Genomic DNA, 24834 nt, shown 5'->3' on the forward strand with positions numbered 1-24834 from the left:
TGACCTAAATTTTTTGAGTTGTGTGAGTTGGGCGGGTTGTGTGAGTTGCCTAACTGATTTCTCCAAAATTTTCTGCAGCACAAAATATTTCCTGACTGTCCCCTCTAAAGTAATTTATGATGTCAATTGTACCGCAGTCATCACAGCGTACGACTTTGACTCGGATGACTTGGAGCTAGTTGACTTGGAGTACAGAGGTACAACTCCGGATCGACTACTTCACAAGACAACTTTCACTTTCTATTCCAGTGAGTTGTGAATTGAGCTACCAGTTTGGTAGTTTCGTATTTACACATTTCAGACCCCTCGCTCTCCACACAAACTTACTTCCTACTGAAAAAGTGAAATATTTTCTATAAGGTAGCCAATCAACGCCCCCCCCCCCCTCTCGAACTGCTGTCCATTTGATTTTAGATGGCACACAGATGTGGAGCGTGTTATTTCCGTGGGAGAAGGTCAAGGATACAAGTATTATTTTATTGATGACAACAGATGGGCTGACCACTAGCAGAAGTCTGTCCCTTCAGCACCTCGGCGCGATCATCATTCAGACGGACAAGCCAATCTATGCACCGGGACAAACGGGTACATTCTAGATTTACATTCCACCTTGCTGTAACAATTCTAGATTTACATTCCACCTTGACAATTCTAGATTTACATTCCACCTTGCTGTAACAATTCTAGATTTACATTCCACCTTGCTGTCCCAATTCTAGATTTACATTCCACCTTGCTGTAACAATTCTAGATTTACATTAATACATTCCACATTGCTGTAACTACTCTAGATTTACATTCCACCTTGCTGTAACAATTCTAGATTTACATTCCACCTTGCTGTAACAATTCTAGATTTACATTCCACCTTGCTGTAACAATTCTAGATTTACATTCCACCTTGCCGTAACAACACAGGTGACTGCTACAGTTACTTAAGTTCGAATACAAGTCCTTTAATTATAATACAGGTCCTAATACACGTCCCTGTAATACAGGTTACTGTATACGTATAGATTGTATTGTAAATGACATAGATCTCTAGTAATAAGAACTAGAACAAAAGATGGAGGGGACATAACCAGGCTACACCCCTGCCTACATCTCTGCCTACACCTCTGCCTACACCTCTGCCTACATCTCTGCCTACACCTCTGCCTACACCCCTGCCTACACCTCTGCCTACACCTCTGCCTACACCTCTGCCTACACCTCTGCCTACATCTCTGCCTACACCTCTGCCTACATCTCTGCCTACACCTCGGCCTACACCTCGGCCTACACCCCTGCCTACACCTCTGCCTACACCCCTGCCTACACCCCTGCCTACACCTCTGCCTACACCCCTGCCTACACCTCTGCCTACACCTCTGCCTACACCTCTGCCTGTGTGATAAATCAACTGACAATCTGGAGCCAGTTTTTTGTTTCTTTCAGTCAGGTTCAGAGTCCTAGCAGTAGACGAGCTACAGAGGTTGTCATGGCAACTGGTCAGGGTAGAGATCTGGTTCCAATCTGTAAGGAGTTGCATTAGACCCTCCCTGACCCCTGCTGACATAGACCCTCCCTGACCCCTCCCTGACCCCTGCTGACATAGACCCTCCCTGACCCCTCCCTGACCCCTGCTGACATAGACCCTCCCTGACCCCTCCCTGACCCCTCCCTGACCCCAGCTGACATAGACCCTCCCTGACCCCAGCTGACATAGACCCTCCCTGACCCCTCCCTGACCCCTGCTGACATAGACCCTCCCTGACCCCTCCCTGACCCCTCCCTGACCCCAGCTGACATAGACCCTCCCTGACCCCAGCTGACATAGACCCTCCCTGACCCCTCCCTGACCCCTGCTGACATAGACCCTCCCTGACCCCAGCTGACATAGACCCTCCCTGACCCCTCCCTGACCCCTGCTGACATAGACCCTCCCTGACCCCTGCTGACATAGACCCCTCCTTAAATAGACCTCTGTTGACATAGACCTCTGTTGACATAGACCCCTGACAGTAGACCATGAACCACTGCTATTCCCCACAGACAAAGCACACATGTAACAATAATATTGTTGGTTGTGTTTATGTTTAAGTTACATGGGGGTTGTGTTTATGTTTAAGTTACAATTGTGGGTTGTGTTTATGTTTAAGTCTGGCTTACATTTATTCAAATTAAAAGCAAAAAAAAAAAATATTTTTTTTAAATTTTAAATTAAGTTTACTTTGTATACAAACTTTTTAATGCATATTGTAATATATCCTTAATGTTGTTATTAACATTTAAAAAAAATGAATTGTAAATGTTAAGTGTCTAACATGTTTAATTTGATTGTCAACAAAATGTCAGTCTATTGACCGCAACCAGACCATTCTAGAGCGACTAGTGCTGTCAGCCGAGGCTGCCTTTAGGGGGGAGAGCTACGAGCTGCCCACCCACGTCCCTCATGGAGTCTGGTGCCTTGCTGCTTGTCTGCACACTCAGGTGAGTTACACAGGTGGGTTACACAGGTGAGTTACAAATGTGAGCTACACAGGTGGGTTACACAGGTGAGCTACACAGGTGAGCTACACAGGTGGGTTACATGTGAGCTACACAGGTGACTTACACAGGTGAGTTACACAGGTGAGTTACACAGGTGAGGCCTCTAAAGTTGGACATTTTTTCACTTTCATTCATTCATGACACGTTCTTGTCATTAATACAACTTTCATGCACACATCCAACATTCAGATGTTGCAAACTAAAATATAACATTGTTACACACACAGGTAGACAGACACACAGACAGGTAGACAGACACACAGACAGGTAGACAGACACACAGACAGGTAGACAGACACACAGACAGGTAGACACACAGGTAGACAGACACACAGACAGGTACACAGACACAGGTACACAGACACAGGTAGACAGACACACAGACAGGTAGACAGACACACAGACAGGTAGACAGACACACAGACAGGTAGGCAGACACATAGACAGGTAGACAGACATACAGACAGGTAGACAGACAGGTAGACAGACACACATACAGGTAGGCAGACACATAGACAGGTAGACAGACACACAGACAGGTACACAGATACACAGACAGGTACACAGATACACAGACAGGTACACAGACACACAGACAGGTAGACAGACACATAGACAGGTACACAGATACAGACAGGTACACAGATACAGACAGGTAGGCAGACACACAGACAGGTAGACAGACACACAGACAGGTAGACAGACACACAGACAGGTAGACAGACACACAGACAGGTACACAGACACACAGGCAGGTACACAGACACACAGGCAGGTACACAGACACACAGACAGGTAGACAGACACACAGACAGGTAGACAGACACACAGACAGGTACACAGACACACAGGCAGGTACACAGACACACAGGCAGGTACACAGACACACAGACAGGTACACAGATACAGACAGGTACACAGACACATAGACAGGTACACAGACACAGACAGGTAGGCAGACATACAGACAGGTAGAATTGGCACATCTGCATGTAATAGACTTAATGGAGCTGAACCCTTTATTTCAGGCAGATCAAATTTGTTCAACTGTTGTACAAGAGTTTGTAGTTCAAGACTATGGTAAGTTAGCTTTACTGTAAGACTGTGTTAGGTTTACTGTCAGACTGAGGTTTACTGTAAGACTGAGGTTTACTGTAAGACTGAGGTTTACTGTAAGACTGAGGTTTACTGTAAGACTGAGGTTTACTGTAAGACTGAGGTTTACTGTAAGACTGAGGTTTACTGTAAGACTGAGGTTTACTGTAAGACTGAGGTTTACTGTAAGACTGATTTATTACTGTGATCTGTGCTGGACGAGTGTTGTTTAAACAATTTTCAGTTTTGATTTTTTTTTTTTAAAAACACAAATTAAAAGAAATTTTTTAAATTTGTAAGTACCAATTAGAGTGTAGAAAATATTTTTTACTGCTAACATTATTTCAGTCACTCCAGTGGAGCCAAACAAAACAGCCAACATCATCAAACAAAATTTCAAGTGAGGTTTTGTTACGTCTAGCTATCAAAAGGATTTTATAAATGAACCTTTTTTGTAGGCCTACTAATATCTAGGCCAATAAGTATATTTTATAGTTTAACATTATTTATTTCTCTTGTACAGGGTACATAAAGTATTGTAATATTGAACAAACAGTACATGAAATTTCAACAGTTTTTGCCATTTGAGTTAGATTCACAAAATTTTGTAGGTTAAATGGAAGTGGTACTTACTTCTTGTTTCTCTCTAACTTGAGTACTGTTTACTGTGGGCACAAATATAACTATTACATTGTATGCCTAGGTTTCTTTCAACTTTTGAATGATTTTCATTAAGTGGAAGTGGTGCTTTATTTCCATGGGAACACAACAACTTACATAATAGCAATTGTTTCTTAGTAGATTAAACTTCATATATAAGTACAAGATCTAATACTTGGTTTACTCTCAAATTTTGAATGACATCCAATGCCCCAATTTGATAATTTTATATCATATTCTGATGAAGTATATTCAAAATTTTCACTATGTGTATTCTAAAAAAACAATGAAAACAAAAACTTGCTATTTAATAACAAACTTGTATATTTCTATAGCCGGATGGTACTGGAAGGGCCATACCAACCCTCTGTCCTCTACTAAACCTTTCATCAAATCACCATAAAAGAATCAAACTTTGGGATGTTAATGCACCAGAAAAGGTTTCTGCTAAAAATAAAACATTAAATTTTGGAGGGATATCACCCGTCTATTAAAAATGGATGCAGTTTGACACTGTCCATCCGAGTGCCATGAATTTGAGTGTAAACAAACCCGTGCCCTAACATCCGAGTGCCATGAAACTTGAGTGTAAACAAACCCGCGCCCTAACATCCGAGTGCCATGAAACTTGAGTGTAAACAAACCCGCGCCCTAACATCCGAGTGCCATGAAACTTGAGTGTAAACAAACCCGCGCCCTGTGATCCCTTTTAGTGCTGGGGCTGTTTACACTGAAATAACTCAGGTTTAGAAAACCAGGTCACAGATCTAAAAAATACAATATTGGTAATACATTGATGAAATCCTCTTAAAATATTGTGTCAGCAATATAAGAATAAATGAGAATGTTTAGGGGCCACCACTCCCATATGGTTTAGGGGCCACCACTTCCACATGATTTAGGGCCACCACTCCCATATGGTTTAGGGGCCACCACTCCCACATGATTTTAGGGGCCACCACTCCCACATGATTTTAGGGGCCACCACTCCCACATGATTTAGGGGCCACCACTCCCACATGATTTAGAGGCCACCACTCCCAGATGATTTAGGGGCCACCACTCCCACATGATTTAGGGCCACCACTCCCATATGATTTAGGGGCCACCACTCCCTGATGGTTTAGGGGCCACCACTCCCATATGATTTAGGGGCCACCACTTCCACATGATTTAGGGCCACCACTCCCATATGGTTTAGGGCCACCACTCCCACATGATTTAGGGCCACCACTCCCATATGGTTTAGGGGCCACCACTCCCATATGGTTTAGGGGCCACCACTCCCATATGATTTAGGGGCCACCACTTCCACATGATTTAGGGCCACCACTCCCATATGATTTAGGGGCCACCACTCCCATATGGTTTAGGGGCCACCACTTCCAGATGATTTAGGGGCCACCACTTCCACATGATTCAGTACCAGACAGCCTGCACTGGAATAACCATTTGCTTTCAGTCAACTGTCTTGCAACCCAATGACTGAGGCTACAGACAGCAGAGAGCAAACATCAGACAACCACACAAGCCAAGAAGATTTTATTTCCATCTCATTGAAGAGCCCTGTAACGGTGAGTAAAACCATCTTTAATTGCTGGGGAAATTTTTTTAGCCATTGAAGCTCAAGGTGGCTTAAGTAAAGTCTTGAGTTCAAATTCCCAGTTAGATGAGCCTCAGTAGCTGGGGACAGCTACACATTTAGGAGCAAAAAGTTCAAAATCAAACAACTGTTGCCTAGTAGCTTGTTCTTGGCTGTACAAAGGCTATGGAAGCAAATCAAACAACTGTTGCCTTGTAGCTTTTTCTTGGCTGTACAAAGGCTATGGAAGCAAATCAAACAACTGTTGCCTTGTAGCTTGTTCTTGGCTGTACAAAGGCTATGGAAGCAAATCCAGAAAGTAAAACAGGCGGAGTCAACTGGCTATTAGGCGCATGTGGATAAAACCTAAAAGTATTTTATATTGCTTTAGAAATCTATTTTCAAACAACAACAAAAAATTTCAAACAACAAAACTCTTTTCAGGAAGACAGTGATGGGCTTATATTAGTGCAGTATTTGAAATCTACAGAATCAGCAGGAGAAAGCATTACTGTAACCGTAAGAAAACATTACTGTAACCGTAAGAAAACATTACTGTAACCGTAAGAAAACATTACTGTAACCGTAAGAAAACATTACTGTAACCGTAAGAAAACATTACTGTAACCGTAAGAAAACATTACTGTAACTGTAAGAAAACATTACTGTAACCGTAAGAAAACATTACTGTAACCGTAAGAAAACATTACTGTAACCGTGAGAAAACATTACTGTAACCGTAAGAAAACATTACTGTAACCGTAAGAAAACATTACTGTAACCGTAAGAAAACATTACTGTAACCGTAAGAAAACATTACTGTAACCATAAGAAAACATTACTGTAACCGTAAGAAAACATTACTGTAACCGTAAGAAAACATTACTGTAACCGTAAGAAAACATTACTGTAACCGTAAGAAAACATTACTGTAACCGTAAGAAAACATTACTGTAACCGTAAGAAAACATTACTGTAACCGTAAGAAAACATTACTGTAACCGTAAGAAAACATTACTGTAACCGTAAGAAAACATTACTGTAACCGTAAGAAAACATTACTGTAACCGTAAGAAAACATTACTGTAACCGTAAGAAAACATTACTGTAACCGTAAGAAAACATTACTGTAACCGTAAGAAAACATTACTGTAACCGTAAGAAAACATTACTGTAACCGTAAGAAAACATTACTGTAACCGTAAGAAAACATTACTGTAACTGTAAGAAAACATTACTGTAACTGTAAGAAAACATTACTGTTGCCGTAAGATATAAATATCTTCTTTCATCTATTTTGTTTCACCTTAAGAAAGGTCATGAAAGTTCAGAATTTTATATAGGCAACTTGTTACCCTCATATTTCTAGTCCAACAATTAATGAATAAATTTAAAATAAATTATCATTGCATTTGTTTTATAAATTGAATAAAGCAATTTTTATTTATAAAACAGGATGTTGATACATGTAACTTTCAGGTTGTGGCTTTAACTGCCCCTACTTACCATGTCTTCACTACACTGACTCAAAGATCAGACAAAGGGACATCATCGGTTCTACTACCAAGACAGATGTACAGAGAGTTATCTTCCAGTTTTCAAATATTTGCCTTCTATCATAAATCTTCAGACAAAAAAATTATTTTTAACTCATTGCCTGTCTGTAGACCTTTGGCTTTTCTAGAGGTTTGTTCCAACTTTAAAAAAAAAAAAAAAATTTTTTAAATTCTATTAATTTTAATTTGGTTGAGCCATTATTTTTAAAAGATTTATAAAAACACTTTACTTTTTAAAATTTTAACTTTTTATTAGAATAATTATCCTGGTTTAAGGTTGGTCCATAAAATATCCTGATTTTTAATAATTGTCAATTATTTCAAAAGCTTGGTAAAAAAATCTTTCTATTTTTAAATTCCTAGATCAATATAAGAGATTTGAATGGTTCAAACAGCAGCAGATCACCAAAAGACGAGCTTGTCCTTCAGGTATGGGGCAGCCCAGGTATGAGAGTTGGACTGGCTGCTGTTGACATGGCTGTCCTGCAACTCAACAACAAAAATTCTCTAATGGCTGAAGCAGTAAGAAATTTGTTATAAATTAAAAAGTGTAACTAAAAATAATTATTGAAAGATAGTGATCTGATATCTTCTTCTTCTTCGTTCGGATATGATTACAAAGATTATTAAAAAGAAAAGTACAAATGGAAATTATTTTAAAGGATTGTAAAAAGGGATCCAGACTCCCCCCCCCTCCCCTCCCCCACTAACAAAAGCAGAAAACCAGGTCGCAAACCCTCTGGTTTATATAAGAAAGAAAAAAAACTTTGGTGAAAAGTTAGTGATATGAAGGGATATATTGCCTATTAAATTTTGTATAATTAAAATAAAAGTTTTAAACCTTAAAGAAAATGATGTAAAGCTAAATTGCCATTCAGAAATCGTGAAATGTACTCACTTTATAAACTTGGAAAAAACACTGCACAAGGTGTAATATTTCCAACTAAATTCAGGACTAGAAACACAAAAACATAAGTGGGGCCAGAGCTTCAGCACATAGAAGTGATGTGACCAAAATATTTGCTGTGATTGTGACAAATATTACATAGAAGTGATGTGACCAAAATATTGGCTGTGATTGTGACAATCACACATAGAAGTGATGTGACCAAAATATTGGCTGTGATTGTGACAATCATACATAGAAGTGATGTGACCAAAATATTGGCTGTGATTGTGACAAATATTACATAGAAGTGATGTGACCAAAATAGTGGCTGTGATTGTGACAAATATTACATAGAAGTGATGTGACCAAAATATTGGCTGTGATTGTGACAATCATACATAGAAGTGATGTGATCAAAATATTTGCTGGATTGTGACAATCACACATAGAAGTGATGTGACCAAAATATTTGCTGTGATTGTGACAATGACACATAGAAGTGATGTGATCAAAATATTTGCTGGATTGTGACAATCATACATAGAAGTGATGTGACCAAAATATTTGCTGTGATTGTGACAATCATACATAGAAGGGATGTGACCAAAATATTTGCTGGATTGTGACAATCATACATAGAAGGGATGAGGCCAAACCGCATAAGATTAAGTTTGTGTCAACTTTCTCTGGGACAGTTGGAGTGGAGAGTATTTGATGGAGAGCAGCTTGTCTAAGTTTTGACATATAAAGTATGTTGCCTAAGTCATGACATATAAATTATGTTGCCTAAGTCATGACATATAAATTATGTTGCCTAAGTCTTGACTTATAAATGATGTTGTCTAAGTCTTGACATATAAATTACGTTGTCTAAGTAGTGACATATAAATTATATTGTCTAAGTCTTGACATAAATTATATTGTCTAAGTCTTGACATAAATTATATTGTCTAAGTCTTGACATAAATTACGTTGTCTAAGTCTTGACAAATATTTTCTCTGAGGTTTTAGAGCAACTGAGAGGCCAGCATATAGATCACGCCCAAGGGAAAATAGAAAATTTTACGGTAAGATACTGTGCGTGTAAGCCTTATGTAGATTTAAACATTAATTTATGCATTTTAACAAATACAGATATATCTTAAATGTTTATAAAAACAAGGAACCTTGGTGATAAATATTTTAAAGTCTATCAAATCTCCCTCTAACCTTCATGTTTTACCCTGACCTCTGACCTTCATGGTTTACCCTGACCTCTGACCTTCATGGTTTACCCTGACCTCTGACCTTCATGGTTTACCCTGACCTCTGACCTTCATGGTTTACCCTGACCTCTGACCTTAATGGTTTACCCTGACCTCTGACCTTAATGGTTTACCCTGACCTTCATGTTTTACTCTAACCTTCATGTTTTACCCTGACCTCTGACCTTCATGGTTTACTCTGACCTTCATGTTTTACCCTTCAGAAATTTCTCCAAACCTCTGGCCTTGAGATTCTGCATCTACCTGCTGACAACATTGACACAGGTGAGAAAGGTCATCAGACCTGTAAGCAGGGTCTTTACCTGCAGGCCTGTAAGCAGGGTCTTTAGCTGCAGGCCTGTAAGCAGGTCTTTACCTGCAGGCCTGTAAGCAGGGTCTTTACCTGCAGACCTGTAAGCAGGGTCTTTACCTGCAGGCTTGTAAGCAGGGTCTTTACCTGCAGGCTTGTAAGCAGGGTCTTTACCTGCAGGCCTGTAAGCAGGTCTTTACCTGCAGGCCTGTAAGCAGGGTCTTTACCTGCAGGCCTGTAAGCAGGGTCTTTACCTGCAGGCCTGTAAGCAGGGTCTTTACCTGCAGGCTTGTAAGCAGGGTCTTTACCTGCAGGCCTGTAAGCTGAGCTGCATGTACAAGCATCCAATCTTCCCCCAGCTGCTGACAGTTCTGGTGGTGGCCAGTCAAGAGAGAGGACAGACCAGAACACCATCAGGAGCTCCTTCCCAGAGTCTTGGCTCTTCCAGGAGGTCATGCTAGACAAGTAGTTTATTTTTTTATGGTCCTATGACAAATACACTGTTGCATTCAGACTAAGCTTCAATACTGCATGTATGAGGTTAACACTGCTTTAAGTTCTGTCATGTTCTAGAACAGGATGTATGGGGTTAACACTGCTTTAAGTTCTTGCATGTTCTAGAACAGGATGTATGGGGTTAACACTGCTTTAAGTTCTGTCATGTTCTAGAACAGGATTCCAGGAGCTGACCTTGAGACTGCCTGACTCCATCACAACCTGGCAGTTTGTGGCCATGGGTGTGTCCGCCGCAGGAGGGGTCTGTGTGTCCAACACTCTGGAACAAAAAGTTGAGAAACATTTTTTTGCTGATGTCAGAGCCCAACAGCGGGTCAAACGTCTGGAAGAGGTGACAGTCAATATCAGCATCCATAACCAGATGGACTGTAGCCTAGATGTGAGTTGACATCTCTCTAATCCAACCTCTCATTTCTAACCAAAGTTCTAATCTAATTTCTTAATTTCTAATCAAAGTTCTAACTGATCTAATTTCTTAATTTCTAATCAAAGTTCTAACTGATCTAATTTCTAACCAAAGTTCTAACTAATCTAATTTCTTAATTTCTAACCAAAGTTCTAACTGATCTAATTTCTTAATTTCTAACCAAAGTTCTAACTAATCTAATTTCTTAATTTCTAATCAAAGTTCTAACTGATCTAATTTCTTAATTTCTAATCAAAGTTCTAACTGATCTAATTTCTAACCAAAGTTCTAACTAATCTAATTTCTTAATTTCTAACCAAAGTTCTAACTGATCTAATTTCTTAATTTCTAACCAAAGTTCTAACTAATCTAATTTCTTAATTTCTAACCAAAGTTCTAACTGATCTAATTTCTTAATTTCTAACCAAAGTTCTAACTAATCTAATTTCTTAATTTCTAACCAAAGTTCTAACTAATCTAATTTCTTAATTTCTAACCAAAGTTCTAACTAATCTAATTTCTTAATTTCTAACGTAACTTCTAACTAATCTAATTTCTTAATTTCTAACCAAAGTTCTAATCTAATTTCTTAATTTCTAACCAAAGTTCTAACTAATCTAATTTCTTAATTTCTAACCAAAGTTCTAACTAATCTAATTTCTTAATTTCTAACCAAAGTTCTAACTAATCTAATTTCTTAATTTCTAACGTAAGTTCTAACTAATCTAATTTCTTAATTTCTAACCAAAGTTCTAATCTAATTTCTTAATTTCTAACCAAAGTTCTAACTAATCTAATTTGAAAATGCAAACTAGACATGGTCTATTGTCCTGCAAAAAGATTTTAATCCTAAAAATAGCGCAGGGATCTCTTAGGTCCAGCACAGGCAGACATCTTTCCACCACCATTTTGGTGCACTTGAATCTATTGCTGTTCTACTCTAATCAGTCTATTTCTGTTCTGCTCTAACCAATTTATTGCTGCTTCAAATTGGCTACTGATTGCTCCCAAGAGAATAAGAAATCAATGTTCAATTTTTCAGGTGGATTTAGTGGTTTCTACAAGTGAGGAGCTCTGTTTTTCTCAGCCAGTACAAGAGGAGAGCTTGGACAAGACTGTACAGCAAAGTATCAACATGTTAGAGAGTGGACGAACAAAACATCTGACATTAAAGGTAGGTCAACAGTTCCATGACAAATGATCTCAGGACAAACAATCTCAGACAAAATATCTCACGGACAAATGATCTCAAGGACAAATTATGTCAGGACAAATGATCTCAAGGACAAATGATCTCATGGACAAAATATCTCACAGACAAATGATCTCAAGGACAAATGATCTCAGGACAAAAGATACCAGGACAAAATATATCAGGACAAAATGATATCACGGACAAATGATCTGAGACAAAATATCTCACAGCGAAATTTTAATAGTATGTACGATGATTTTAGTTGATTTGAACTTTTTTATTGACTGTCATTGAGGGTGCGATGAAACTGAGTGCCATGAAACTTTGGGGAGTAGATGAAAATACTCCTGAGAAGCTTTCTGTGCAGACATTGTTTACATATATGTAAGCCCTGCCTGGGGGGGGGGGAACTATTCTACATCCCTAGGCTTAAATAAATAAACTAACAGGTCAGTACAAGTCCGGTCGAACCTAGACAGGCTAAAACCCTAACCTGAGTCTTAACTAAAACAAAAGAGAAAATAAACCTTAATTTATAAAATTTATTGTATGAAAAACAGGAACCAAATTTAGCAATAAAATGTAAACTAAAAAAAACAACTAAAGGTGACAAAACATTACATCACAGACTAAACATATCCAAACAAAACATCGAACCAAACACTAAACAAACAAAACATCGAACCAAACACTAAAAAACAAAACATCCAAAACACCCTGCCAATGTAACCTCGCTCAGACACGACCTACATTCTTGACTTCAGTAAAAAAATAAAGAACCAAGCACAGATTTTCACACAATAATATAATAATACAAATAAGACAATCTCCTACTCACATATAAATAACACAGTTCTAGAAAACAAGAACACTCATCTAAGTTCTAGAAAACAAGAACACTCGTCTAAGTTCTAGAAAACAAGAACACTCGTCTAAGAATATATGATTGTTATGTATTTGGTCAGACTTTCTTCTATCCCAGCGTCAATACACGGTGAAAGGCGCTCTAATTGTTATACAAGAATACATGAAAAATTTTAGGGGAGATCACTGTTATTTATGTTTTCCTAGGTGATCCCGCTAAAAGTTGGTGAGTTTAATCAGATCACTGTTATTAATATTTATGTTTTCCTAGGTGATCCCGCTAAAAGTTGGTGAGTTTAATTTGACAGTCAACAGTAGTGGCAGGTGCTCACTGAAGCAGCAGCAGAAATACAGCGATGTTGTCATCAAGACACTACATGTAACTGTAAGCATAACACATGTAACTGTAAGCATTAACAAATGTAACTGTAAGCATTAACAAATGTAACGGTAAGCATTAATACATGTAGCTGTAAGCATTAATTGTAGTAAGCTTGGGTATAACATCCCATCTTAAATATAACTTTTGTGAAAAAAATGTCTTATTATTATGTTAACATGGTGTTCAAGTTTTTAAATAGAAGCTAAAATGCTTATTTAAGTCATAACAGAATTATTTTGCTAACTTTATATAAATCATAACAGAATTATTTTGCTAATTTTATATAAATATTACAGAATTATTTTGCAAATTTTATATAAATATTACAGAATTGTTTAGCTATTTTTATATAAACATTACAGAATTATTTAGCTATTTTTACTTTAAAAAAATCATTACAGAAACATTTTGTTAATGTAATAAAATTCACTATAGCATACCTGGCCTGCAGTAATATTTGAAGAGGATTTCATAAATGTGTTAACAATTGTGTATTTTTAGATGCATGAAATGTTTTCTAAAACCGAGTTTTTTAAATGTGGACAAAGCAGGTGCTAAATTTTTTAAAGTTTTTAGGCCGTGGTTTGTCCACACTATACAGAACAACCTGAGCCATTTGGGCTATAGTCTACAGCCCAGATGGCCCAGGTTGTTCTGTATGACAACCTTGAAAGTTTGTTGATCAGACACCATAATAGTCAAGTAGAGCTACATCTCAGCACCATAATAGTAGAGCTACACCTCAGCAATTGCCCTGGTTATGCTACTGCAAGGGCGCAGGCTACGGCCCCTGGTTTGGTTTAATCATCACATTGTGCCACTGTATCTCTATTGTATGGCACTCTTTAAAACAAATGTAGGCACAGTGGACCTGGGAGTACGGGGCACCAAATCACATCCTGCCAGGGTACGGCCCCTTCCAAATTAAAATTTCTTTTTTCTCAGAAACCTAACCCAAGTTTCTTGGCCAGCGGATGAAAGGTGTATTTGCACATTAAGGACAAACAGACATACTTTCATTTATATATATATATTTGAGCTGACCCGCGCCGTAAGCATACGCCGCTGTTTAGTTGTTTTTATTTTCTACTTTTCAGTAATTCATAATTCACTACCAATGCTGCGACTGAAAATATTTTGCTTTAAAACACTATCAGTAGCTGGTAAAGACGATTATCCTCACCCTCCCTCCCCACCCCTCCCGCGAACTCAGTGAACCACAGCTCACCTGACAGGTGGGGATGAGGGTGGTGGCTAAGCTGCGTGGTGTCATCTATGGTCCCCAAGAAGAGAATTATATATATATCTTATATATATATATATATATGAATATAAATATACAAATTAAGGAATCATTTTTGGATTTTATATAAAACTGGCTGTAAACATTTTGGAAAATAAACATTTTCTTCATAATCAAAAGCCTTAATATATTTTAAGTGTGGGCCTAATTGCACTTTAACCTGAGTATTATATTTAACCCTCAAACATTTTGAACAGGATGAAGGCCAGAAGGTCAAAAGGTCAATTGTAATTTTGTTGGACCCAGAAGCAAAACATGTGACCTTTAAAGCTGTTCATAAGAACAAAATCAAGCTGACCAATACTGCCACTGTCACAAGTAAGTCAACTGACCAATACTGTCACAAGTAAGTCAACTGACCAATGCTGTCACAAGTAAGTCAACTGACCAATACTGTCACAAGTAAGTCAACTGACCAATACTGCACTATCACAATTCCCCTTCGGCTGCCAACAGAAATCTTTCATCCAGCTCCCATCCCTACCCCAATACATTTTGTCCAAGTGTCCTCTAACTCTAACATACATTTTCTGCATCTTGAATATCTTGGCCTTTTTGCAAAATGTCCAAAACTATGCCAGTGTTTGTCTAGTCCTTGACCACACTGTGCTGACAATGTAGAGCTTGACCACACTGTCTTTCACTTGGTATAAGTTTATAGGTCAGACAAATCACAATGGGATCTTTTTCTTGCAGATAGTTTTCACACAAAAAAAAAATGGCAACGCACAAAAATTGATCTGGCAATGCCAAACAACATTATTCCTGGTACAGAGAGATGCCACATTTTAGCTTTTGGTCAGTCTGCGTGTGTGTTTGGTCAGTCTGTGTGTGTGTGTTTGGTCTGTCTGTGTGTGTGTTTGGTCAGTTTGTGTGTGTGTTGACATTAGTCTGTGTGTGTGTTGACATTAGTCTGTGTGTGTGTTGACATTAGTCTGTGTGTGTGTTGACATTAGTCTGTGTGTGTGTTGACATTAGTGTGTGTGTGTGTTGACATTAGTCTGTGTGTGTGTTGACATTAGTCTGTGTGTGTGTTGAGATTAGTCTGTGTGTGTGTTGACATTAGTCTGTGTGTGTGTTGACATTAGTCTGTGTGTGTGTTGACATTAGTCTGTGTGTGTGTTGACATTAGTCTGTGTGTGTGTTGACATTAGTCTGTGTGTGTGTTGACATTAGTCTATGTGTGTGTTGACATTAGTCTGTGTGTGTTGTCTGTGTGTTGCAGGTGATTTGATGGGTGACATTAGTCTGTGTGTTGCAGGTGATTTGATGGGTGACATTAGTCTGTGTGTTGCAGGTGATTTGATGGGTGACATTAGTCTGTGTGTTGCAGGTGATTTGATGGGTGACATTGTGACACAGACACTGCGACATTCCAGACATCTCCTGGACCACCCCACGCACAATGTGGAGAGTGTACTAGGTGACCTGGGGCCTACAGTTCATGCTCTCTTGTATCTTAAGGCCGCTGGACGATTGGACGACAGTCTCAATGATAGGGGTCATCGCTTTATCAGACAGGGTAAGGTTTTGTAAAACATGAGACTGATGACAATAAAATATGATCAAAGACCTTGTGCTATGATACAGTGGGCTCCGCGTTCTATGACAAGTCAATGTTTAACTGTGAACAGTATGAAACTTGATCTCTGGAACTTTGATACTGTGACTTGTTCCATCAAACTTTGGTACTGTGACTTGTTCCATCAAACTTTGGTACTGTGACTTGTTCCATCAAACTTTGATACTGTGACTTGTTCCATCAAACTTTGGTACTGTGATTTGTTCCATCAAACTTTGATACTGTGACTTGTTCCATCAAACTTTGATACTGTGATTTGTTTCATCAAACTTTGATACTGTGACTTGTTCCATCAAACTTTGGTACTGTGACTTGTTCCATCAAACTTTGGTACTGTGACTTGTTCCATCAAACTTTGGTACTGTGACTTGTTCCATCAAACTTTGATAATATGACTTGTTCCAACAAACTTTGATACTGTGACTTGTTCCATCAACCTTTGATACTGTGACTTGTTCCATCAAACTTTGGTACTGTGACTTGTTCCATCAAACTTTGATACTGTGACTTGTTCCATCAAACTTTGGTACTGTGACTTGTTCCATCAAACTTTGATACTGTGACTTGTTCCATCAAACTTTGGTACTGGGACTTGTTCCAACAAACTTTGGTGCCGTGAATTCTTCCATCAAACTTTGATACTGTGACTTGTTCCATCAAACTTTGGTACTGTGACTTGTTCCATCAAACTTTGGTACTGTGGCTTGTTCCATCAAACTTTGATACTGTAACTTGTTCCATCAAACTTTGATACTGTGACTTGTTCCATCAAACTTTGATACTGTGGCTTGTTCCATCAAACTTTGGTACTGTGACTTGTTCCATCAAACTTTGGTACTGTGACTTGTTCCATCAAACTTTGGTACTGTGACTTGTTCCATCAAACTTTGATACTGTGACTTGTTCCATCAAACTTTGGTACTGTGACTTGTTCCATCAAACTTTGGTACTGTGACTTGTTCCATCAAACTTTGGTACTGTGACTTGTTCCATCAAACTTTGGTACTGTGACTTGTTCCATCAAACTTTGATACTGTGACTTGTTCCATCAAACTTTGATACTGTGACTTGTTCCATCAAACTTTGGTACTGTGATTTGTTCCATCAAGTGATTTGTTCCATCAAACTTTGGTACTGTGACTTGTTCCATCAAACTTTGATACTGTAACTTGTTCCATCAAACTTTGATACTGTGACTTGTTCCATCAAACTTTGATACTGTGACTTGTTCCATCAAACTTTGGTACTGTGACTTGTTCCATCAAACTTTGGTACTGTGACTTGTTCCATCAAACTTTGGTACTGTGATTTGTTCCATCAAACTTTGGTACTGTGATTTGTTCCATCAAACTTTGATACTGTGACTTGTTCCATCAAACTTTGATACTGTGATTTGTTCCATCAAACTTTGGTACTGTGACTTGTTCCATCAAACTTTGGTACTGGGACTTGTTCCATCAAACTTTGATAATATGACTTGTTCCAACAAACTTTGATACTGTGACTTGTTCCATCAACCTTTGATACTGTGACTTGTTCCATCAAACTTTGATACTGTGACTTGTTCCATCAAACTTTGGTACTGTGACTTGTTCCATCAAACTTTGGTACTGTGACTTGTTCCATCAAACTTTGGTACTGTGATTTGTTCCATCAAACTTTGGTACTGTGATTTGTTCCATGACAGTTGACAACTGGATTTGTTTCTTGCAGGTGTGACCCAACTACTTAGGTACAGGCATGGGAGAGCATTCAGACAGACACCAGGTTCTCCAGACTCGACATGGTAACCTCCCTTGGTTATGCCAGTTTGTTCATCTATTTCTGTCATTGTGTTTAGGCCCTGTGTGATGTTCAACTATTTCTGTCATTGTGTGTAGGCCCTGCGTGACAACTCAAATGTAACTCTCTAACACCAGGGCTCTCAGCTTGAACTATTTCTGCCTCTCACACAGCCACCCCACACCTCTCACACAGCCACCCCACACCTCTCACACAGCCACCCCACACCTCTCACACAGCCACCCCACACCTCTCACACAGCCACCCCACACCTCTCACACACCCACCCCACACCTCTCACACAGCCACCCCACACCTCTCACACAGCCACCCCACACCTCTCACACAGCCACCCCACACCTCACACAGCCACCCCACACATTCACCCCACACCTCTCACACAGCCACCCCACACCTCTCACACAGCCACCCCACACCTCTCACACAGCCACCCCACACCTCTCACACACCCACCCCACACCTCTCACACAGCCACCCCACACCTCTCACACAGCCACCCCACACCTCTCACACAGCCACCCCACACCTCACACAGCCACCCCACACATTCACCCCACACCTCTCACACACCCACCCCACACCTCTCACACAGCCACCCCACACCTCTCACACAGCCACCCCACACCTCTCACACAGCCACCCCACACCTCTCATCAGCCCCCCACACATTCACCCCACACCTCTCACACACCCACCCCACCCCTCTCTCACAGCCACCCCACACCTCTCACACAGCCACCCCACACCTCTCACACAGCCACCCCACACCTCTCACAGCAGCACCCCACACATTCACCTCACACCTCTCACACACCCACCCCACACCTCTCACACAGCCACCCACACCTCTCACACTGCCACCCACACCTCACACAGCCACCCCACACAATCACCTCACACCTCTCACACACCCACCCCACACCTCTCACACAGCACCCCACACCTCGCACACACCCTCCCCACTCCGCCACACAGCCTCTCACACCTCTCCACCCACACGCTCTCACACCCACACCTCTCAGCTACACCCACCCCACACCTCTCACACAGCCACCCCACACCTCTCACACACTCACCCACACCTCTACCACCCACCCAGCACCTCTCACACAGTCCTCCCCACACATTCACCTCACACCTCTCACACACCCACTCCTCACACTCTCTACAGCACCCCAGCACCTCACACACCACCACACAGCCACCCCCACCTCCTCACTCACCCACCTCTCACACAGCCACCCCACCTCTCAGCTCCACCCCACACCTCTCACACACCACCCCACACCTCTCACACAGCCACCCCACCCGCTCTCACACACGCCACCTCTCTCACACCTCACCCAGCCACCCTCCACAGCACCCACCCTCTCTCACGACAGCCACCCCCACACCTCTCACACACCCACCCCACACCTCTCACACACCCACCCCACACCTCTCACAGCATCTCACACCCACCCCTCTCACACAGCCATCCCCACACCTCTCACACACCCACCCCACACCTCTCACACAGCCACCCCACACCTCTCACACAGCCACCCCACACCTCTCACACACCCACCCCACACCTCTCACACAGCCACCCCACACCTCTCACACACCACCCCACACCTCTCACACAGCCACCCCACACCTCTCACACAGCCATCCCACACCTCTCACACAGCCACACCACACCTCACACACAGCCACCCCACACCTCTCACACACCCACACACACCTCTCACACAGCCACCCCACACCTCTCACACAGCCACCCCACACCTCTCACACACCCACCCCACACAGCCACACCACACCTCTCACACAGCCACACCACACCTCTCACACAGCCACCCCACACCTCTCACACACCCACCCCACACAGCCACCCCACACCTCTCACACAGCCACCCCACACCTCTCACACACCCACCCCACACAGCCACCCCACACCTCTCACACAGCCACACCACACCTCTCACACACCCACCCACACCTCTCACACACCCACCCACACCTCTCACACACCCACCCCACACAGCCACCCCACACCTCTCACACAGCCACCCCACACCTCTCTCACAGCCATCCCACACCTCTCACACAGCCACCCCACACCTCTCACACACCCACCCCACACAGCCACACCACACCTCTCACACAGGCACACCACACCTCTCACACAGCCACCCCACACCTCTCACACAGCCACCCCACACCTCTCACACACCCACCCCACACCTCTCTCACAGCCACCACACACCTCTCACACACACACCCCACACCTCTCACACAGCCACCCCACACCTCTCACACAGCCACCCCACACCTCTCACACAGCCACCCCACACCTCTCACACAGCCACCCCACACCTCTCACACACCCACACCACACCTCTCACACAGCCACCCCACACCTCTCACACAGCCACCCCACACCTCTCACACAGCCACACCACACCTCTCACACAGCCACCCCACACCTCTCACACAGCCACCCCACACCTCTCACACAGCCACCCCACACCTCTCACACCCCCACACCTCTCACACAGCCACCCCACACCTCTCACACACCCACCCCACACAGCCACCCCACACCTCTCACACAGCCACCCCACACCTCTCACACACCCACCCCACACAGCCACCCCACACCTCTCACACAGCCACACCACACCTCTCACACACCCACCCACACCTCTCTCACAGCCACCCCACACCTCTCACACAGCCACCCCACACCTCTCAAACACCCACCCCACACAGCCACACCACACCTCTCACACAGCCACCCCACACCTCTCAAACAGCCACCCCACACCTCTCACACAGCCACCCCACACCTCTCACACACCCACCCCACACCTCTCACACAGCCACCCCACACCTCTCACACCCCCACACCACACCTCTCACACACCCACCCCACACCTCTCACACAGCCACCCCACACCTCTCACACACCCACCCCACACAGCCACCCCACACCTCTCACACACCCACCCCACGCCTCTCACACAGCCACCCCACACCTCTCACACAGCCACCCCACACCTCTCACACAGCCACCCCACACCTCTCACACCCCCACACCTCTCACACAGCCACCCCACACCTCTCACACACCCACCCCACACAGCCACCCCACACCTCTCACACAGCCACCCCACACCTCTCACACAGCCACCCCACACCTCTCACACACCCACCCCACACAGCCACCCCACACCTCTCACACAGCCACCCCACACCTCTCACACACCCACCCCACACAGCCACCCCACACCTCTCACACAGCCACCCCACACCTCTCACACAGCCACACCACACCTCTCACTTACCCACCCACACCTCTCACACACCCACCCACACCTCTCACACACCCACCCCACACAGCCACCCCACACCTCTCACACAGCCACCCCACACCTCTCACACACCCACACCACACCTCTCACTTACCCACCCACACCTCTCACACAGCCACCCCACACCTCTCACACAGCCACCCCACACCTCTCACACACCCACCCCACACAGCCACCCACACCTCTCACACAGCCACACCACACCTCTCACACAGCCACCCCACACCTCTCACACACCCACCCCACACCTCTCACACAGCCACCCCACACCTCTCACACCCCCACACCACACCTCTCACACACCCACCCCACACCTCTCACACAGCCACCCCACACCTCTCACACACCCACCCCACACAGCCACCCCACACCTCTCACACACCCACCCCACGCCTCTCACACAGCCACCCCACACCTCTCACACAGCCACCCCACACCTCTCACACAGCCACCCCACACCTCTCACACCCCCACACCTCTCACACAGCCACCCCACACCTCTCACACACCCACCCCACACAGCCACCCCACACCTCTCACACAGCCACCCCACACCTCTCACACACCCACCCCACACAGCCACCCCACACCTCTCACACAGCCACCCCACACCTCACACAGCCACCCCACACATTCACCCCACACCTCTCACACAGCCACCCACACCTCTCACACAGCCACACCACACCTCTCACACAGCCACCCCACACCTCTCACACACCCACCCCACACCTCTCACACAGCCACCCCACACCTCTCACACCCCCACACCACACCTCTCACACACCCACCCCACACCTCTCACACAGCCACCCCACACCTCTCACACACCCACCCCACACAGCCACCCCACACCTCTCACACACCCACCCCACGCCTCTCACACAGCCACCCCACACCTCTCACACAGCCACCCCACACCTCTCACACAGCCACCCCACACCTCTCACACCCCCACACCTCTCACACAGCCACCCCACACCTCTCACACACCCACCCCACACAGCCACCCCACACCTCTCACACAGCCACCCCACACCTCTCACACACCCACCCCACACAGCCACCCCACACCTCTCACACAGCCACCCCACACCTCTCACACAGCCACCCCACACCTCTCACACAGCCACACCACACCTCTCACACACCCACCCACACCTCTCACACACCCACCCCACACAGCCACCGCACACCTCTCACACAGCCACCCCACACCTCTCTCACAGCCACCACACACCTCTCACACAGCCACCCCACACCTCTCACACAGCCACCCCACACCTCTCACACACCCACCCCACACCTCTCACACACCCACCCCACACAGCCACACCACACCTCTCACACAGCCACCCCACACCTCTCACACAGCCACCCCACACCTCTCACACACCCACCCCACACCTCTCTCACAGCCACCACACACCTCTCACACAGCCACCCCACACCTCTCACACAGCCACCCCACACCTCTCACACACCCACCCCACACCTCTCACACACCCACCCCACACAGCCACACCACACCTCTCACACAGCCACCCCACACCTCTCACACCCCAACACCACACCTCTCACACACCCACCCCACACCTCTCACACACCCACCCCACACCTCTCACACAGCCACCCCACACCCCTCACACAGCCACCCCACACCTCTCACACACCCACCCCACACAGCCACCCCACACCTCTCACACACCCACACCACACCCCTCACACAGCCACCCCACACCTCTCACACACCCACCCCACACAGCCACCCCACACCTCTCACACACCCACACCACACCTCTCACACAGCCACCCCACACATTCACCTCACACCTCTCACACAGCCACCCCACACCTCTCACACAGCCACCCCACTTGATGTTCCCCAGGCTGACCACTGCTGTACTGCGGACACTCTGTTTGTCCAACCAGACTGGCATGGCCTACATTGACAAAACTCTGCTGGACGATGGCTTCAACTGGCTGAGTCTGCAGGTCACAGCTAGCGGAATGTTGCAGGAGTTGGACGCCAGGTCCACACAGGTGAGTGAGCACATACCAACAAACATAGACCAACAAACATTGACCAACAAACAAAGACCAACAAACACAGACCAACAAACATAGACTAACTAGCTGTGACTGGTTTGTGTGAGAAAATTTTTTTCTGTTCCCAGAGAAGTCGTGAGGATGAGCTGATGTTGCTGTCTGATGTGCTCATTGCCTTGTTGGAGTGTAACAGTACTGTTAGGGTAATTAGATTCACCAGAGTTTGTTGGAGTGTAACAGTACTGTTAGGGTAATTAGATTCACCTTGTTGGAGTGTAACAGTACTGTTAGGGTAATTAGATTCACCTTTTTGGAGTGTAACAGTACTGTTAGGGTAATTAGATTCACCAGAGTTTGTTGGAGTGTAACAGTACTGTTAGGGTAATTAGATTCACCTTGTTGGAGTGTAACAGTACTGTTAGGGTAATTAGATTCACAAGAGTTTGTTGGAGTGTAACAGTACTGTTAGGGTAATTAGATTCATCTTGTTGGAGTGTAACAGTACTGTTAGGGTAATTAGATTCACCTTGTTGGAGTGTAACAGTACTGTTAGGGTAATTAGATTCACCAGAGTTTGTTGGAGTGTAACAGTACTGTTAGGGTAATTAGATTCACCTTGTTGGAGTGTAACAGTACTGTTAGGGTAATTAGATTCACCAGAGTTTGTTGGAGTGTAACAGTACTGTTAGGGTAATTAGATTCACCAGAGTTTGTTGGAGTGTAACAGTACTGTTAGGGTAATTAGATTCACCTTGTTGGAGTGTAACAGTACTGTTAGGGTAATTAGATTCACCAGAGTTTGTTGGAGCGTAACAGTACTGTTAGGGTAATTAGATTCACCTTGTTGGAGTGTAACAGTACTGTTAGGGTAATTAGATTCACCAGAGTTTGTTGGAGTGTAACAGTACTGTTAGGGTAATTAGATTCACCTTGTTGGAGTGTAACAGTACTGTTAGGGTAATTAGATTCACCAGAGTTTGTTGGAGTGTAACAGTACTGTTAGGGTAATTAGATTCACCTTGTTGGAGTGTAACAGTACTGTTAGGGTAATTAGATTCACCAGAGTTTGTTGGAGTGTAACAGTACTGTTAGGGTAATTAGATTCACCTTGTTGGAGTGTAACAGTACTGTTAGGGTAATTAGATTCACCTTGTTGGAGTGTAACGGTACTGTTAGGGTAATTAGATTCACCAGAGTTTGACTCTGTATCAAATGGTGATGGTACTGTTAGGGTAATTAGATTGACCAGAGTTTGACTCTGTATCAAATGGTGATGGTACTGTTAGGGTAATTAGATTGACCAGAGTTTGACTCTGTATCAAATGGTGATGGTACTGTTAGGGTAATTAGATTGACCAGAGTTTGTTGGAGTGTAACAGTACTGTTAGGGTAATTAGATTCACCAGAGTTTGACTCTGTATCAAATGGTGATGGTACTGTTAGGGTAATTAGATTCACCAGAGTTTGACTCTGTATCAAATGGTGATGGTACTGTTAGGGTAATTAG

At 43.7% G+C, this 24834-nt stretch overlaps 1 protein-coding gene across 5 annotated transcripts in view; it reads left to right on the forward strand.

The window, feature by feature from the left end:
• Positions 1 to 24834, forward strand: part of LOC131939337 (uncharacterized) — a 39277-nt gene that overhangs the window by 1247 nt on the left and 13196 nt on the right. For 4 of the 5 annotated variants that reach the window (XM_059297582.1, XM_059297583.1, XM_059297580.1 and 1 more), the window contains exons 3-24: positions 79 to 248; positions 415 to 585; positions 1438 to 1517; positions 2338 to 2472; positions 3561 to 3612; positions 3976 to 4027; positions 5750 to 5861; positions 6314 to 6388; positions 7349 to 7555; positions 7789 to 7947; positions 9319 to 9381; positions 9783 to 9843; positions 10228 to 10333; positions 10538 to 10763; positions 11833 to 11964; positions 13121 to 13234; positions 14732 to 14852; positions 15231 to 15332; positions 15868 to 16056; positions 17830 to 17902; positions 23168 to 23321; positions 23456 to 23530. In XM_059297582.1, coding sequence (XP_059153565.1) covers positions 79 to 248; positions 415 to 585; positions 1438 to 1517; positions 2338 to 2472; positions 3561 to 3612; positions 3976 to 4027; positions 5750 to 5861; positions 6314 to 6388; positions 7349 to 7555; positions 7789 to 7947; positions 9319 to 9381; positions 9783 to 9843; positions 10228 to 10333; positions 10538 to 10763; positions 11833 to 11964; positions 13121 to 13234; positions 14732 to 14852; positions 15231 to 15332; positions 15868 to 16056; positions 17830 to 17902; positions 23168 to 23321; positions 23456 to 23530 — 2629 coding nt within the window. The remainder of the gene's footprint in view (positions 1 to 78; positions 249 to 414; positions 586 to 1437; positions 1518 to 2337; positions 2473 to 3560; positions 3613 to 3975; positions 4028 to 5749; positions 5862 to 6313; positions 6389 to 7348; positions 7556 to 7788; positions 7948 to 9318; positions 9382 to 9782; positions 9844 to 10227; positions 10334 to 10537; positions 10764 to 11832; positions 11965 to 13120; positions 13235 to 14731; positions 14853 to 15230; positions 15333 to 15867; positions 16057 to 17829; positions 17903 to 23167; positions 23322 to 23455; positions 23531 to 24834) is intronic. The other variant, XM_059297584.1, reaches the window with a different exon arrangement.

This window comes from Physella acuta, unplaced genomic scaffold (genome assembly GCF_028476545.2).
Source record: "Physella acuta isolate Inbredline_101_S28 unplaced genomic scaffold, ASM2847654v3 ptg000275l, whole genome shotgun sequence".
NCBI classification, from domain to species: domain Eukaryota; kingdom Metazoa; phylum Mollusca; class Gastropoda; family Physidae; genus Physella; species Physella acuta.